Source organism: Parasteatoda tepidariorum, chromosome 1 (genome assembly GCF_043381705.1).
Source record: "Parasteatoda tepidariorum isolate YZ-2023 chromosome 1, CAS_Ptep_4.0, whole genome shotgun sequence".
Taxonomy (NCBI): Eukaryota; Metazoa; Arthropoda; class Arachnida; order Araneae; family Theridiidae; genus Parasteatoda; species Parasteatoda tepidariorum.
In genome coordinates, this window is record NC_092204.1 from 19917951 (window position 1) to 19938534 (window position 20584).

General features: G+C 27.9%; 1 protein-coding gene across 1 annotated transcript in view; it reads right to left on the reverse strand.

Annotated features, from left to right (window-relative positions):
- Positions 1 to 5348: 5348 nt before the first annotated feature.
- Positions 5349 to 20584, reverse strand: part of LOC107449387 (semaphorin-1A) — a 561149-nt gene continuing 545913 nt past the window's right edge. Inside the window, exons 19-20 of the mRNA XM_043039234.2 lie at positions 20097 to 20275; positions 5349 to 7971 (exon numbers count right to left, since the gene is read on the reverse strand). Of these exons, the coding sequence (XP_042895168.1) occupies positions 20160 to 20275 (116 nt within the window). The 3' untranslated portion in view covers positions 5349 to 7971; positions 20097 to 20159. The remainder of the gene's footprint in view (positions 7972 to 20096; positions 20276 to 20584) is intronic.

Here is a 20584-nt window from a genome sequence, read left to right on the forward strand (position 1 = left end):
CGTCTCTTTTCACGGCCTTCACGTTCACCAGGCATCAAAATATTCGACTTAAGTACGTTGATCACAAATACGGATTATTTAGTACCATATTGAAAAAAATATGGCGTTGATTTTATCATCGAAGTAACGTTTGTATGAGAAAAAAAAGTTCATGCCTCCAATACCTGTAAGGTCTTTAAAGAAACGAGGAAAACAGTTTATGTTTTCAATGCAAGGTCCTATTATTACTATATCTGTCACATTTTTTTTTATTGAAGATTTCTAAAACTAGTATTTTAGGTAGAGGGAGGGAATTATGACTCGCTCTGTACATTTGAGTGGAATGGAAATAAAGAATCGCGTAAGTATTAAAATGTAAGTCGTAAGAAAACTGGATTAAGTATAATGCTGAGAAATAGTCCTGGAGCAGACTGCCGCAGCTACAACAAACTAACCAAACATGGGGAAACCGTCAGTCTTATTTCGTTCGCATTGTAACTTACATCCATTCTCGCAGAACTTTTTTTTCTCAAAAAAGTTTTCTTAGTTTTTGTCTTCCTCTTTGAAATGAAGGTCTTTTTGTGAAACAATGACAAGTATCAAATACTAGAAACAGTAAAAAAAAAAGTAGTAGTAGTAATAACTTTATGTATTATTATTAATATTCGTAGCAATATCATGCAGTAGGTACCGTATTATTTATTAAAAATAACAAGTATTGGTATTGAATTTAATGATTAGGTGTGACAGTTTTAGTCTATTTTATTTTAAAGTAAATTTTATAAAGAGTTTTAATTTTATCTATTAATTTCACTATTATCTATTAATTTTTTTAAAACCTATTTAATTTTTTCAATATCTATTTAATTTCTTATCACTATTGTGTCAGAAAACAAAAACGGGAACATTTAGTCACTATTTTCCTATTTATGTTTGAAAAAATAAGAAATTTTATAAAATATAATAGTCATTGTTCACTACACTGAGAAAAAAATTATGCTAAAAACTACAGGAATATGGGAACATCAAAAAGCTCTGTAATTTTTACCGAAGCACTTCCTTAATAATTTTGGTAAAATTTGGAAATTTTATCATGGTACCTTAGAACATACTATAAAAATCAGTTATTTGGTTAAATTTACTGCTTAGTTTTGTATTTTTTACTAAATGTGTGGTAAAGACCTATAATTTTGAAAACCACAATATCCGGTAAACCGTTACCATATGAATAGAAAGATTATTAAATGAATAGTTTAAATACTAGTTTTATTATAGATTTTTTTTACCAGAAATGCCATTACCATACAGTTGGGTAAATTTATCAGAATTTTTTTCTCGATGTATAAAGACCTTCAATTCAAAATAAAAATAATATTCTAGAAGTTAAAAAACATATAATTTTTTAACAAAGAGAAATATTTTACTGCTTTAAAAAAATTAAGTTTGCGCTTATGTATTGAGATAAAAAATTCGAATGATACATTTAGAAATTTTTATGAATATTAACAATTATTTTAAACGAAAGAAAGTATGTGAAAAATATTTAAAATACAAAAGTGATCTTCCTAATTCTAATTAAACGCACCAGTAATTTTGGTACTAATTTCTAGAAAAAACATTTTCACATATTTATCGCACCAAAGCTATTTACAGCACAAATTAGACTATTCTAATTTCTTAAAAAAGAGCTAGTCTTCCAACTCTTATTAAGATAAATTAATTTTTTGTAAAAAGAACAAACGAGTTTCGCGAATACTTTGATTAAACGAATCACTTATTTGAATCACAATTTGAAGATATATATTTTTGTCAAAACAATTTAGCCTTAATATACATAAGTTTATTAGCTTATAGTAAAAATATTAATTAATCAATCCATAAGCGAAAAACTAAATTAATCAGAGAAAATTATATGTACTGTTTTGCTTTCGCTAACTCTTACTCACAATTGATTTAAATTGTATTTTCTTGGTTAAATTGCACGATTGATTAAATTGTATTGTAACTCAATAAAATTAAACGAAATAAAATTCAACTCAACAAAATTAGATTCTTTTGAGTCAAAACAGTTGTCACAATTTTTAAAATTCATGGAATTTTATCAGTTTAAGTTCGAAAACGTTTTAGGTGATTTTAAAGTTTGCAAAATAAATCTAATTTATTCTAGTTTATATTTATGTCGTCTATACGTAGTAATAAAAAAAGGTTTTTGTTATTGTTAATAATCATTTTAAATATATTAGTGATGCGCAAAATTATAATTTGAGACATAATTTTAATGCTGTTTAACTATAAAGGACTTTTTAGGAAAAAAAAATAAGACCGATCTACATTGATATTCCAAAATCTACCTAAAAAGGAAATAAAGTAAAGATAAAATTTTCTCACAATTGTTTCATAATTTTTGTAGGTTTTTTTAAGTTTTTTAACATTTCTTACATTTTATTTAAACTGAATATCATAAAATGACAAGCATGAAATAAAAACGTCATTTAAAATTAATTTTGAAATGTTTTTATTTTTGATACTTGACTTTGAAGAAAAGTTAAAATCATGCTAATTAAAGCACGAATTTTTTAAAGAATATAATATCAAGTGTATCAGAAATAATTCTCCAAGACTTAAATAGCATTCGCTATTTAATATCATTAATTTTTGAATTAATTAATTATAAAATCGCCTATTTATTTTGTTCAATATTCTCTTTGAAATATAGCTAATGAATTTAAATATAATATATTAATGATGATTTTAAATAATCAAAACAATAAAGCAGTTTTTTCGCTTTGAAATAATTTCCAAAATTGAACTTAAAAGCCTGCTTTTCTTCAACTAAAAACAATAAGTTTACGAACAAACAGAAATTAAACATTTTCACTCGTAGGATTTATTTGAAACAATACAGACACTTCATTGCATTCAAACTATCGTCTCATGAAGTAGTTTGTGAAAATCTGACTAGATAATATTACAAGTTCAAAGCTCATCTGTTCAAATTAGCCCAAACATATTTCTCCACAAATGAACATTGAACTTGTATTGAACACCTACTGCCTTCAAAATAGAATGGATTAAAAAACAATGAATCAATTTATGTACATTCACAAGAATATGAAGATGAAATAGTGCAAAATGAATAATCATCATCATACAAAACAAGCATATGATAAATCCACTGTAAATGAAATAAAAGCACATAAAATAGCAACAACTATGCCTATAAAATACAGCTTATTATAATCACAGATTTGTTTTATTGTAGCTTAATGGAGTAGCTTAAAAAATTAAAATAAATTTTTATATACATCACACAATCATGATAGTTTATTAACATAGAAGAATTAGTAACGTTTATGATAGACTAGAAAATGAATATGCATCTGAATTAATTTTAGAAATAAAATTTTTTGTCCATTATATTATTTTCTTAGTTCTAAAATAAATGTAATAATAATAATAAAACATTATATTGACTTAACAGATTCTTTAAATTAAATGAATCCTTAGCTTTCGGGTATTCTACCTTAAGGTACATTGCAAATTAAATTAAATTACAATATTTTAGTAATTGCTTTGTTCTACGATAGCAAATTTTTATATAAAAATTAAATTATATGTAACGTCTTAAATATTTCAGAGTTTATATTAGTTTAATTAGTATATTTAAAATACAAAGAGTTTTGAATGAAGTTTTATAACAAATGATTTTCTCATCATATATCACTTTTCTTACAGTTTTCAGAACACTCTTAATTGTCTAGGTTACAAACATTAAGGAATTCTTGTCTTTTTCTGTGTAGAAAATAGAATTAAAACCCTTAGAAGTTTTGGGCCAATTTAGGTTACGATCAATCTATTTTAAAGAATCAACAAAATATACAAGTTATCCAAGAACAAAAATGAATTTGTTAATACATAAGCAGCTACTTTAATTTTAACATTTTTAAATTGGATTGCATGTTTGCATTATTAGACAACATGCAATACTTATATTCAGTGATGTGTATTATCTCCTATTATTATTCTCATTTTAATGAAAACTCTCAAGCTTAAAGATTGTTTTTCACACTTAAACTTATATTTTTGTTACATTTGAAGTAGCATTGTTAAGTTTAAGGTTGAATTTTTTGGTGCATACTTAATAAACAATGTAAATTTAGAGGTAGTATCTTTTATTGATCAATATTAATTTCAAATTTCATTTTCTATTGCATATTAAACAAGCAATGTGAATTTCATGCCTACATATTTTGTTACAAATTTTTACACAGTGTTAACTTGAAAATTGTAGTATTGCATATTTAGCAAACAATATTAAAATATAAGTCTATATTTATTACTAATAAACAATGTTAATTTCAAAGTTGCACTTTTTGTTAAATTTTTAATTAATAATGATAATTTCAAAGTTGCACTATTTGTTAAATATTTAGTAAATAATGTTAATTTCAAAGTTGCATTTTTTGTTGAGTATTTATTAGACAATGTTAATTCCAAAGTTTCACTTTTTGTTGAACATTTAATAAACAATGTTAATTTTAAAATTGCACTTTTTGTTGAATATTTAAACAATGCTAATTTCAAAAACTTTTAGGTCAAGAATCCCATCTAAACGTTGATTTTGTTGGAAACTACAAAAATTTTCCCTTGGTAAATATGATATTCTTAGTAAAGAGAATCCTAACCTTGTTTTATTATGAAGGAGGAATTTATTTAACGCCTAAAAATTTTTTTTGTAAGCAAAACAAATTTATGCCATTTATTTTCTTTCATATTTTAGCAAATTGGGCGGAGAAATCACATCACTGATAATTAACAATATGCACACATAAAATATTATTGCAAAAGATAAAAGTGAGAGAAAATATCATAATTATTATAGTAAAAGTAAATTTAAAAAAAAAACTTGGTAAGAGATCTTTTGAATAAAAATATTCTTTTCTTTTTTTAAAAAAAAAATATTTTGTCCTACAATTCATCAAATAAAATATGAACTTGCATGAAATAAAATTCTTTAAAATCACAATTCTCTTGAATTTTAAATAAAATTAGAATTATTTTTTGATCCTGTACATATAATTGTATAATTATCACAAAAAATAATCTGTTTCTTTTAGATTGCCCAAGTTTGATCCTCATAAATATTTATATGGTTACGCTTAATTGTGTGTATAACTATACATAGTAATTCATCTATACGTCGACATTTATACAATCATATTCGTATAAAAAGCACATATTATTTATTGCAAGCTTTAAACGAGTGAGTTAAGATGTATACAAATGTCTCACCCGAATTTAGGCTGTGTGACATATTGTCACAATAAACGAACGACGTGGATTCCGAACAATTTACCAACTTTAAGATATTTTCTTTTTATTAGATTTCATTCAAACTTCGCAGCAAATTTTTAGTTCTAATATAAATTCCACTATGCGTTTATCTTTCAAAAAATAACATTAAAGAGTAATTATTATAATTATTTTGATATCAAATTTATATTTTTTATGATTACAAGACATATTGTATTCATTTTCATGTATAGTTTATTTCTAATGCGTTTGTTGTTGTATAATGTATGTGTAACGTAATGTGTGTATAATGTGTTATTTTATCATACATATTTGATTTTTAATTACATAAAACATAATTTAGGTCATTATCTAAATTAAGCTTTACAATATTTTGATAAACTTCAATAACAATTGTAATAAATTTAGTTCGGTTGATATCCGTTGGACTCCATTTAGTGGGGGGGGGGATAGTGGGTATAAGTCCCCCTCAATAATTAAAATCGCTAAAAGTCTCCTTCAATATTACAAACAAAGAAAATTATCGTGAATTATCATCAAATTAAATTACTTGAAGTTAAAAAACAAGATAGAGATAAAATAATAAATTTTTTTGCAGGTATTTTATTCGATACTTTTATAACCGTCGTTGAACAGCCGACCCAATCTTTGGGTTTACGACTACTAATGTTCAACTCGGTAGCCTTGTAATTTTGAGCCAATCCAGAAGACAAGGAAGCTCCTGGATCAGTACCTCCAGAGGTATGATTTGTTATGGGAACATGGAGAAATTTGTGACTCTGTAATTTAATTTAATCCCCCTCAAAAACTGGGCCGTGTGTTAGGATATTTCTCACAAAAATGTAGCAGAAGATAGATTAGAAACTTCGAAACGTTTCAAATATATAAAAAAATCATTTAAATTAGCTGTGACATTAATGTGATGCAAAGTTGAACTACAATCTCGTTCAAATTTACTACAACACTATTATGGTGCTTAGATGAACCATATCGTTAAGATTTTCTGCAACATAATTATGGTGCTTAGTTGAACCATATATTGTTAAAATTTGCTGCAACATTATTATGGCGCTCAGTTGAACCAAAATATCGTTCAAATTTGTTGCAGCATTATTATGGTGCTTAGTGGAACCATAATATAGTTTTTGCTGCAACATCATCATGGTTCTAAGTTGAACCATATTGTTGCATAAATGATGGTATGGTTCAATTTGAACGGGAACATGGTTCCATTAAACATCTTTCAAGTTTGAAGAAAGTTTGCACTGTTTTACAGTGCAAGGTAAGAAGATTAAATTTTTCTGACTGAAATGTGCAAATAAAATGCTTAGAATTATATGTTAGATCAAATTCATCCACGTCGTTCGCCCTTATAATTCTATTTTTCGTGATATACAAGAACTAGTGACAGAAAAAGCCCACAATAATTTCACATTTATGTACAAACACTGCGTACTGCATAGTTGACGGCAATGCTCGTGACAATGATGGATGAATGTGACGTCATCAATTTTCGAAAATGACGTCAACCACATGGGAAGAAGAGAAAAAAATGTCTTTTTATTACAGTTCTTGGAAAAAAAATAAAAAATCCAAAATGTTTATTCATTTTTTTTTAATTTCTTGCTCATTTGCTGACTAAAAAGAGTCTCCCTTGCACTCAACACTAGGCATCAAGAGACTAATCAATATTTCAAAAATCACTCCAAGACTATGTATTTCAATGATTGTATTATTTTCTGACTTCATAATAACAAATATTTAGATTTTTATTTTTCACATCAAGAAATACTTCTAAAGGCTCATTCTTAAGCAAAATACTAAGTTTTTTTTCTCTTAAGAAAAATGTTTTAGTTTACGTGAATCTTTGGAATTAAACTGGCTTGAAATCGGCGGAGAAAAGTCCAGTGCTCGGGGCAGTTTTCCATTCGACTTTTCATCACCGTCCTTTTTAAAAGTAGTACCACAAACAAACTGGCATGCTTATCCCTTCGTTTTAAAGTTTACGGAAGAAAATAGGAAAATCGAAACGATCGCAGAGGGTCATTACCACCATTCCCAAACATATTCCTAAAATATGCTTTTTCCCGTGTACGACACACGTGAAGAGCTTTTCCATACAAATTCCGGTCACTTATAGGTTATTCCGGTCACTTTCCCAACAACGAGCACTGACTTCAATGAATAGAAAATTCGTCTACCCAATACCATGTCCTGCAACGAATTCATTGAAAAAGTGCCGACTTTTAAACCAATGGAAAAAATGGCTCTTGACAAACACACACTCACATGTACACAAAAAAATTTATAGTTCCAGTGACTATAAGTAGATCTTCTTCACTTTCTGGATGGGTTTGTTGTCGGCCGAGCTGTTGGCCGTTTTGCCACTTTTTGGCGGCACATTAAGGACCAGGTTAATAGGCTTGTTGTTGACCGTGGCGGGCAGGAATGTGTCCATATTCCTGTGGTCAATGCGAGCATTGTGCTGTTGCTCAAGATAAGGTCCCTCGTCGTAAGGGTTCTCCATCTCTTCATTCCTGCACCTTCTGCTGAAGATGTAACCGCTGATGAATCCCACAACTAGTGAAGACACGATGCTGGACGTCACAGCTATTGCCAAGGTTTCAGCTGTGTAAATAAGATGATAATCTCTGGAGGATTCAGGAGCATCAGGGATAACTGCAAGAATAAAATAAGATACATTAAAATAAGAAAATTCTTTTATTTACGAAACATTCGCAAATGCAAGTTCTCATAACGTTTACTAACATACACAATACGCGTGACAAGACGAGACGGTATTTTATCAATATTGTCTAGGATAAAAATTATTGAAATTTTCATATAGAATAATGAAAAAATTACCATAGGAAAATATCGGCTATATCTTTTAAACAAAAAAATATATGTTTGTCTAGGCTCATATACAACAATGTCTAGGATAAAAATTAATGAAATTTTCTAATGGGAAATGGTCGGCATGATTCAGGATCATATACACAATGTCTAGGATAAAAATTAATGAAATTTTCGAATAGGAAATGGTCGGCACGATTCAGGCTCATATACAACAAGTCAAGGATAAAAATTAATAAAATTTTCGAATAGGAAATGGTCGGCATGATTCAGGATCATATGCAACAATGTCTAGGATAAAAATTAATGAAAGTTTCGAATAGGAAATGGTCGGCATGATTCAGGATCATATACAACACGTCTAGGATAAAAATTAATGAAATTTTCGATTAGGAAATGGTCGGCATGATTCAGGATCATATACAACATGTCTAGGATAAAAATTAATGAAATTTTCGAATAAGAAATGGTCGGCATGATTCAGGATCATATACAACATGTCTAAAATGAAAATCATTCAAATTTTCGAAAATGAAATGGCTGGTACAATTAAAATCTGTTTAACATGTAAAATTTTGAACAGACCGTCTGATCCAAATAGGCTATGAATGGAGAAGCGGATTAAAGCGCCTGATTCAGAATGTTCCAACATAAAAGCGTTTGTTGATCTCAACTTCTATAAATTACCCTTTCTATTCTTAAATTATTTTAAATCAATCAAATCAAATTTTGGAGAAAAAGATGGACGATTACCTTGTCATTGTGGCTCAGAAACTTCTTCAAAATAGGTTTGTCGCTAAGCTTTCAGCACCTCACCAAATGTGAAAAAATCGTAAATTTGGCGATTAAAATTGTGTTTTGGTGAAATTATTGCCGAATGATTTTTTTCCATTGGAAAGAAAAAAATATATTTAACTTTTGTATTCGATTACAGTAATTTTCAGTAGATAGAAGCATAACCAATTAGAATTGGGTCCAAATAATATAAGCCTGAAACAAACTACCGTAAAATAGTTTTCTATGAGAAAAAAATTATCATAAAAAAATATTAAAATTTGCATTTGGCGAAGACTTTCGAAAATTGGCGAATACGTTTGATATATGGCTAATTTACTGGCTAATAATTAGAAATCCTTATCGTAGGCTCTGAATTTTATTAAATAGTCAAATACAAAACAATATTCCCCACTATGATTTTTTTTACGTGTATGAAAGCTGCACATTTTCTAGGATTTTCAAATGGATAAGGGAGAAATTTGTACTTGAATAAAAAAAAATAGAACACAATAAGTAAAAATATCACGCAAAAACGGAAAATAAAATATTAAGAAAAAACAGAATAAAACATGAAATGAAATCTATAAAGCGAGTAGCGAATTCAAATGAACTTAAATGAACAAGAAATTTTTCAAGAATGATTTAAAATATTTTCGTAACAAGATTGCCAGATTGCAAAATATGAAATCAAAAGCGTAAATTGAGGTAAAAGCGTAAACAGAAGGATTTTGTATTAAAGTGCGTTCTTACTGCAGTATTGAAGTGCCTTTGATTTGTTAGTTACCAAGGATGGACCCGAAAATGGATATGCGCAAGGTAATATTATACTGGATAATATAAAGAAGTTAACAATTAATAATTTTAGAAAATTTACATTTATTTAAGAAAAAAAAAATTATATAAAAAAAGAAAGAAACATGAGTTGCCTGTTTCGCACTCAATTTTAACCACGGATTTGCACATGGTAAAAATTACATTAATAACGAAGAAATTTTTTTTTTTAGTAAATTTATTTACAGTAATATACAATTAAATCAATGACTTTACATAGAATTTAATTACTTCAGTTGGGTATCCTTTGTTTTTTATAAAATTTTGAAAGGGTTTATTTATTTGTTTTTTGGATAAATAAATAAATATATACAGCCAAACCCCGTTATAGAACATGGTTTATAGTGAACTCCCGGATATAGTGAACGAAATGTTCGCTCCCGTGCCTTGCTATACCCACATAATATTATTTTTGTGGATATAGTCAACGAAAAGAAAAAAGAAATTGGATATTATAAACTTTTTNTATACAGCCAAACCCCGTTATAGTGGACATGGTTTATAGTGAACTCCCGGATATAGTGAACGAAATGATCGCTCCCGTGCCTTGCTATACACACATAATATTATTTTTTGTGGATATAGTCAACCAAAAGGAAAAAGAAATTGGATATTATAAACTTTTTTCTGTCTCAGACTGATTTTTTTCTTCATTTTTTGGTATTTTTGAAATTTCCAAATAAAATACATTTACCAATTTTTAAAACTATCTATTGTTTGGAATGTTGCTATAAGTATTTTCTCTTATTTGCTTCTTCTATCTCAGTCTCCCATCCCTAAATTTTTGGTACGCAAGACGAAGAGTAATGAAAAATAAAACTTAACACATTTTTTGTTACTACATATTCTTTTTTAATAATTTTTGTATTTCTTTTTATTGGTCATTTATTTAAATAATGTAATAAAAAGGAGCAGTTCGGAAAACTTAGTTAAAATTGTTAGCACTATGGATATAGTGAACTCCCGGTTATAGTGAACCGAAATTTCGTCCCTTGAAAGGTTCACTATAGCGGGGTTTGACTGTATATATATATATATATGTTTACAACACAGGAAACCCTCCACTCCGCACTAATCCGCATTTGCGTTACATGGAAAGGAAAACTTCCCACGGTTAGCCTGACAGCAAGGGGACTCTAACCCATAATCAGACTATGACTGAGGATAGTTCACGTCGACATTGTGGTCAGGGCTAGCCGGATGCGGAATTCATATCTATCGGCCATCTCTGGGATTTGAACCCAGTTCACCTCATTGGAATGCGAACGCTCTATCCCCTGAGCCATCGCGGTTCATTGAGATTGTTAATGAAGACATTAACGCTGTTAGAAGTTCATGATAAATATTTCAAAGATTTTTAAAAGAAAAAATGCATGTGTTGACTACATTCGTCAGAATAAGTATTNACGAATCACTATAAATGAAAAATCTTGTTAATACGAGTACTATGTTATGTACTACTTTGGACGTACACAAGAAACTGCCTAGATAATCAATTGATCTACATGAATCGTACGCAAATATTTCGAATCAATCGATTTTGCTGAGTAAAAAAATATTTTTTTGTTATAAATTTATTATTTTTGTAGTCAGAAATTTTATGATAATATCCATGAAAAATAATTTTGGGGAAATTTACATTGTTTGAAAAATAAATTTTGTATATGATATAATTTAATAGGGCTTCTAAATTAAGAAGAAAAAAATACAAAGTTTACCAAAATTTTTGCACATTAGCATTCGAGATTAAAGTAGTACTTCAAAATTCACAATTTAAAGATACTTTCAGTGTTTTAGCTAAGCAATGTATTTTTCAAACCGATGAGATCTTGAAATATTGGAGATGACGTTTACAAAATATTACATTTTGACAGTAAAATATTAACTACAATGTTAATACCGCATTTAATAAAATTTTTTTGTTTTTAAGGAAATTGAAAATAATATTACAGTTAGAAAATATGAAGTTCAATGGAATGTTAATTTTTGAATAAAAACAATTTTACAATATATATTTTCTCGCTAAAGAATCTATACTAACTTAAACTTGATATGAGATTAATATTTTACAAATATTCTATAAACATGCAGATTTTAAAAGTAGTTTATAATTCTAAAACAAATTATTTCACTGCAAATGTTACTTCGTTATTCTTAAAACAAAAGGTAAAATTATTATTATTACTATATAAAACAAATTTATTACGTATTTTAATAATTATTTTATATCGCAGTAGATTGGTTTTACCAAACCATCTGGTACACAAGGAATAGTGTTCTAATGCTTAGATTTCCCTCATTAATTATCCACCTATATTCAGTAAAAATTAAAAAAAGAAAAAAAAACTTTTATCATGTATTTGGAACACTCACGATGAATGTATGCTTGAGAGTTTACTCTTTTTAAATGTTATATTATGGCATCGTATTTTAGTGTCGCCTAATTGATGACAAATAAATTAGACCTTGAGCAATGGAAAAGTTTAAACTCGCATGTTTCTACAAATTTTTTTAATTCAACATCACATGTTTCTTCTTTAAGCGAGGAAGTTGGAAGTTAAAAAGCAGGTTAGGAATCCTCTTTTCTTTCTTTTTTTTTTTTTTAGTTTCTTAAAATCAACAGTTGGAGCCCTAATACAATCTAAAAATGGCGATTGGGAAACTTCCCATGTTTCATAATACGTAAAATAAACGTAAATTTAATGTAATATTGACGGAATGATGTTATCATTGCGATATTTGGTAAAAAAAAACTTAGATGTATTTCACGTAATATTAAGGGATAGATTTTACCAATTAATCTTGGGTAAAAATGTTTCCGTGTATTTTACGTATTATTGACGAAACAAATTTACCCTTTAAATTTCGGCAAAAAAGTTTTCGTATATTTTACGTAATAATGTTGACGTTTATTTTACCATTTAAATTTTGGTAAAAAGCTTCCGTATATTGTACATATTATTGACAAAATAAATTTACCATTTTTTTTGGTAAGAACATTTTGGTATATTTTACGACAGATTAACGAAAAAAATTTACTATTTAGATTTAGTAAAAATGCATCTGTGCATTTTACGTGTCTTTGACGAAGCAAATCTACCATTCAAATTTTAGTAAGAAAGCTTTCGTAAACTTTGCGTAATAATGTTGACGTATATTTTAAATTTGGATTTTGATAGAAAGCTTACGTATATTGTAGGTAATATTGATAAAATAAATTTACCATTTGATTTCGGAAAGAATATTTCAGTATATTTTACGTAATATTGACAAAGCGAATTTACCATTGAGATCTAGTAAAAATGTTTCTGCGTATTTTACGTACTGTTGACAAAACAAATTTACCATTAAAATTTCGGTTGAAAAGTTTTCGTACATTTTACATAAAAATGTTGATATATATTTTACTGTTTAGAGTTTGCTAAAAAGTTTCGTATATTTCCGTATGTTGCCATTAGAATAAAGCAAAAATATGTATTTAATGAAATATTTTTATTCATAGATATAAAAAGATTGCGTTTATTTGCATATAATTTTGAATGATATAAAAAAAATATAGGTTGATTTAAAGTACATTGTTTATTGACATGAGGACATTAATATTTATTAACAATTTATTACTCAATCATAGAAATTCAGAAAATGGTAAATGTAATATCTTTATAAAAAAGAGCTTTCTTTAAACGGAATTAAAAATAATCAAAAAGCTTTTTTATATGGAAACATAATTGATTTTAATATTAAATTGTAACATTAACGAGTTTAAATAACTCATTTATCTAACATCAAATAAAATACTAGATCTCTAAGTTATAAACGATTTTAAAAGACATTCCCGAGTTGAAAATAATAGGAGGAAACTTCAAGTATTATCAGTATCAAAATTGCTGGATAAATGTTTAAAAAATCCTTCGTCAATTAAAAAAAAAAAAAAAAAAAAAACAAAANATCTTCGTCAATTAAAAAAAAAAAAAAAAAGAAATTCTGATTTTCTCTTTACTATTTACTTTCAGAAAATTGAAAACAAATTTTTCGATTTACTATTCGGATTACTTACGATTTATTATATGAAATAATTTTAAAATAATATGTATAACAGCAATAAAAACAAAACCTGGAGAATTAGTAATACATTATTTTAAAACTATATTTATAACGGTAATAACAATTATAATAAACTCGGCAATTAACTCCATTGGAAATTATTTTGAAATTATATTTATGGCTGCGATAATAAAAATATAAGTAAATTTTCGAAATAAATTTAAGCAATAGATGATTATTCACAGAGTAAATTTTAAAATAATGCATTTCCAAGCAATTTTTTCAGTTTTTTTTAATTTTATATACTGCAAAAGTTCATTATAAGAGCGATAATTTCATTGCGAGTAAAATAAAAGAAAGTGCCACTTTACGGACAAAATTCATTTTTGATAATAAATGAACGCCAAAAAAGGGATGGTCCTTTTAGCAGAACAAATTGATTTGAGAATGACTGTTTCTCAAATCGAATTACGACTGCTTTTTCTGGTAGCTTTTCACTCAATTTGCGAAAATCATCGAAGCTATTAAGAAAAAGACGCAATAAAGGAAAATTTTTGTTCTTTTTCTTAAGACAAGGCTCAAACGAGAAAAATTGATAATTTTCGAAGATGTGATTAGTTTAAGCACCGATTAGAAACTACCTAAATGTCTTTTCTAATTGTTCTTTTGTAATATAATGATGATTATACGTCTATCTAAATTTTTCAGAAAATGCTTTCATTTTCAAAAGAAAAAGAACTAGGAAGAAAAAAAAGAAGTAATTAGAGCACTTCAATATAATTTGTTTGTTTTAGTTAGTTCAAAGAAAAGAGTCAACAATAGGATTTTTTTTCCTTCTCCGCTTACAATGAATAAATAAATTTATTTGAAAAAAAATCATTTTTTTTTCACTAAGTTATTTTTAAACTGCATAATTTTAACGTAAATTAAGGATTTGCTAAGAAGTCATAAAATAATTAATTTATTTTAAAGAATTATGTAATATTTTATTTAATATGTAAAGAAAATTAAGAATTTTTCCCGGGATAAGATTATTTTAATTCGGGTTATTCCGAAATATTCTCAGAAATATCTGTTCAATGTTTAACCATAATATGGGTACTTTCAACCACAATATCGTTCAAACTGGCTTCAAATTTAATAAGGTGTTGTAAAAAACAATACCATGTTACATCTTTTACAAAATAAAACCATAGCAATTATAAATATCTGTTAGGAAATAACAGATCTTGGTTTGTGACAATTTAGTGTTTCTCTCTATGGAAAAACCAAGATCTCGGCAATTATTTCCGACACGCTTTTTAAATGATTTCAATAACATTAAAAATAAAATATAGTTTTATAATATAGGATAAAATTTGGTAAATATGGTAAAATTTGGTCATTTTAAAATGGTGTATAGAATAAAAACCATATATTCGGTTAAATTTACTTTTGAGTTTTGTATTTTTTAGTAAATGGGCTAGAATAAGGAATATAATTTTGAAAACCAGAATTTCCCACAAACTGTTACTATTAGAACGGAAAAATTACCAAATGAATGATTTAAATATCGTATATTTTGGCTTCATTAACCAGAATTTTTTCACTCCATATAATAAGAAATACAAATTTATATCAGATACGTAAAATAGGGCAAATAGTACGAATAATAATAGTGCAAATAATAGTGGCCTCTGTATACGAATCACTATAAATGAAAAATATTCGATTTTACTTCGAAACACTTTCATTAGTATTATGTTTCTAACCGACATCAATTCTTGAGATTTATAATTAAGTTCATTTGAATTTTAAATTTCCCATGATTATTAATTAAGGTTTTAATAGCTCACTTTTAATTATGAAATAACTCCCATATTAATCACCGTTGATTTCCTTCGTTACCGAGTGTGAAAAAGAGACCAGAAATAATTCTGTCAATTAATTAATTTTTATAATAAGACAATGCACTTATGAGAATGAATATGATGCTATTCTAAGACTTGAATTGGGTTAGAAAGATTAATCAGGGTTGTAATAAATATTAATCACCGTTAATTTCCTTGGTTACCGAGTAATAAAAAGAGACCAAAAATAATTGTGTCAATTAGTTAATATTTATAATAAGACAATGCACTTATGGGAAGGAATATGATGCTATTCTAAGACTTGAATTGGGTTGGAAAGATTAATCAGGGTTGTAATAAATATTAATCACCGTTGATTTCCTTCGTTACCGAGTAATAAAAAGAGACCAGAAATAATTGTGTCAATTAATTAGTATTTATAATAAGACAATGCACTTATGGGAAGGAATATGATGCGATTCTAAGACTTGAATTGGGTTAGAAAGATTAATCACCGTTGTAATAAAAAGAGACCAGAAATAATTCTTTCAATTAATTATTATTTATAATAAAACAATGCACTTATGGGAAGGAATATGATGCAATTCTAAGACTTGATTTGGGTTAGAAAGATAAAAATATTTTTGATTTTCAAGCATTTAATATAGGAATTTGTACATTGGAATAAAATGAAAATTTAAAATTTAAGTTTAAAATATTATAAAATAAATAATGATAAAAAAATAGCCGAAATAGCTTTCTTTTATAAAAGCTGAAAAGATGAAATTAGATTTGTTTTAAAAGTTCTACTAGGAGGTAAAAAAAAAATAAGCTTGAAGTTTTTGATACGGAAAATATATCTTAATGTTAGGCTATTCGAAAAAGCGATTGATACCGTTCAAATAGCTCACAAGAGTACCAAACAATGGAAAGACAGTATCAAAACACACGAGAAATTGCCTTTTTTTGTGTATGTAGAAGGTGAAAAAAAAAGAACGTTTTGATTTATAACTGTCGAAGTCGTTTGCTGTAAGAAAAACGACACTTTCCTGTAGACGGCGTAACATTATTTTCCAAAGAAATAACACATAGAAATAGGTAAACGGGACTTTAAGTTTACGATATTTCTTAAGATATGCCCGGGTAAAAAAAAAAGAAAAAAAAAAGAAAATTCCTTTTTATTTTGCGTACCAAGTTTTTCAAAAAGGTGAGGAAGTCTTTGGAATATTCTTCTTCAAGAGAGAGGCAATGGCTCGCGTAAGATGTATGGTAAAGAACTATCGAGATTTCGGGCCATTTTTCTCTCAGCTCATACTCTTGGATAAATGTTCACAGATTAGTTTTTGATGTAGAGCTGAAGAAGGAAAAAAATTAATCGATATTCTAGAAAGAGAGAATAATCGATGAACGTCAAGAAACGCTCTGGAACACCTGCAGCCTACCCTAACGCAACTATCTCTGCAAGCAGGGGGATAGTTTGATTTTTTTCCCCTTATTCCATTTTACCATCTTTTTCTTCTTTCTCGTATGTTAAATTTTCTGTTCGCTAAAAAAGAAAAAAAAAACGATAGAAAAAAAATGGCAACAGATATCGGAAAGGCTATTTCTTAGATGAAGAATGAAAACTTCGAAGACAGCTTTAATAAAGTATTGGAATCGTACAAGAGAGCACATTGCTTCTTTGTGCGCAAATCTTTATTTAATCAACAACAGCGACAGCAGAAATTGGCGATATTGGTGAAAGTTACGAAAATAAGGATCGGAAAGTGAATTGTTGAGATTGCATAATGAAGACTTTTTTTTTTGGCGGCGCAGTTTTTTGCAGTTTTATGTTCTTTCAAAGAATTCGATAACTATTAAAATCTGAAGAAGAAAATAAAGATTTAGATCGAGAGAGGGATTATATACCACTTAAGTTAAAGTTTTTAAAGTATTAAAACACCTTAGAGGAGATTTTTTCGAAAGTTTGCTCAACAACAATTGATTGAAGTTTTTCAGCGGAGCTGAGCACGTAACAGCTGAGTGATGTTCTTCAAAGTTCTATTTGAGAGTCTCAAAAGTTTTTGACGTAATTTATTTTTCTTATCTTAGACTATTTCAGAAAAATTTGAATTATTAAAAAGAAGTTATCAAAATAGAGTCAACTGAGTCGACTAAAATATGCTGGATAAGAAGTGTTGTCAGAGCTGGACCATCGTGTAATATTGATGTTTTTATAAATATCGGTAAATTGAAATTCGGATATTTATCCTGAGCCAAATAAAACATACTAGATAAGATGTGTTGCTAGCTATCAAAACTGAATCATCAATGTATATTGTAATATCGATCGTTTTTTATATTCATTTAAATCTAAATATAGCCATATTCAGATAAGAATATTTATCTTGAAGCAGACATTCGATTAGACATTTGCCAGCCGTCAAAACTGAGTCATTTGTTTCTTATATAAATATCTTTTTTTAAATATAAATATCACCACATCCAGGTAAGGATATACTGTGAACCAAATAATACATACTAAATAAGACGTGTTGCGAATCATCAAAGTTGAGTCATCGATGTATTCTGTAACATCGATATTTTTTGAACAAACATCGCCATATTCAGATAATGATATCTATCTTGAGCTAGGTAATACATATTAGGTAATAGGAGCTACCAGCCATCATCAAAGTAGAGTCATCGATGTATCGTGGAGGATCTATCTTTTTTTATATAAATATCACCACATCCAGATAATACATATTAGATAAGACATGCTGCCAGCCATCAAAGCTGAGTCATCGATGTATTGTGTAATATCAATCTTCTTCTTTTTTAATATATATATTGCCACAACCAGATAAGGTTATATTGTGAGCCAAATAATACATACTAGATAAGACGTATTGCCAGCCATCAAAACTGAGTCATTGATGCATTGTGTAACATCCAGGATTAAAAAAAATAAATAAATAAATATCGCTATATCCAGTTAAGGATATATTGTTAGTCAGATTATACATACTAGATAAGAAATGCTGCCAGCCATTGGCGACACTTTGGCGGAAAGTGGTTGGCACGAATTTTGGTGTTCAAAGACACAAATTTTTTTAACAGTGTACTCGTTCGGTTATTATCATTACTTCTCACTAAAGTACGTACTATAAGTTTAATTATAAAAGTAATTACCTATATTTATAGGTGATAAAAGTAATCTAGTACAATTATTAATTATAAGACAACGAAATTTCTCATAAAATCTTCTATGTTCATTAGTTTGAATTCAAATAAACGAAATATTTTGAAAGTAACACTAATAGGTAATAGGTCAATAATTGACGTTTTATTTAAAAATAAAATATTCCATGGAAAATAAACACTAAAAACGGAAGTTTAAAAAAAATAATTAAGTTAATTATATTTAACATAATTAAGTTATTCCAAGTTATAGAAATTTTGACTACTAGATATAGAAATAAAAACAACTTGTTTACATGTTTATGAGAAAAAGACAACGAAATATGTCACTAACCCTCTATTTCCAGTTCATTGTCATCGAAATCAGCCATGGCCGGACAGATGCACTTGATGGGGCACGGAGGACACGTGTCTGATTTTACAGTAGTTGTGGAAACGATTGGAACTGTTGGCGACAATATTGGTCAACATAAAATGTCAATCGCTAAATTATATAATAACTTTTGTTCAAAAGTAAGAGAAGGAGNTGTGGAAGATCTATCTTTTTTTTAATATAAATATCACCACATCCAGATAATACATATTAGATAAGACAAGCTGCCAGCCATCAAAGCTAAATCATCGATGTATTGTGTAATATCAATCTTTTTCTTTTTATATAAATATCACCACAACCAGATAAGGTGAGCCAACTAATACATATTAGATAAGACGTATAGTCAGCCATCAAAGCTGAGTCATTGATGTATTGTGTAACATCCAGGATTTAAAAAAAAAAATAAAAAACAAATATCGCTATATCCAGTTAAGGATATATTGTGAGTCAAATAATACATGCTAGATAAGACGTTCTGCCAGCTATTGGCGATACTTTGGCGTAAAGTGGTTGTCACCAATTTTGGAGTTCAAATACATGAAATTTTTTAACAGTGTACTCGTCATTCCATTACCTCTCATAAAATTACTTATTGTAAGTTTAATTATAAAAGTAATTACCGATAATTATAGGAATAAAAGTACTCTAGCGCAATTATTAATTTAAAGACAACGAAATTTCTCATGAAATCTTCTATGTTCATTAGTTTGAATTCAAATAAACGAAACATTTTGTAAGTAGCTCTAACCTAACACTAATAGAAATTCAAATGTCAATAATTGACGTTTTATTTTTAAAAAAATTATTAGCTGAAAAGAAAAAAATACTAAAATCAGAAGTTTAAGAAAAAAAAATTAAGTTATTATATTCTACATAATTAAGTTATTCCATGTTATAGAAATTTTTACTACTAGAAATTAAAAAAAAAACTTGTTTACATGTTTATGAGAAAAAGACAACGAAATATGTCACTAACCCTCTATGTCCAGTTCATTGTCATCGAAATCAGCCATGGCCGGACAGATGCACTTGATGGGGCAAGGAGGACACGTGTCTGATTTTACAGTAGTTGTGGAAACGATTGGAACTGTTGGCGACAATATTGGTCAACATAAAATGTCAATCGCTAAATTATATAATAACTTTTGTTCAAAAGTAAGAGAAGGGAGAAGGAGTGTTAGTCACAAACGACACCATTGCTTGGCGAAACTAGACAAGAAGCCACAGAACTTGGAAGTTACAAGAACAGAGTTAGTAGATGAACCAGTTTAAGAAAAAGCATCCGGATTCTCAATTTTGTAACTGTATAGCTAAATGTTATGAATCCAACTTGATTTTTCAGGTAATTTTAAACAATTAAAAACTGTAGACATGGAATTAATATCCAAACTTTTTT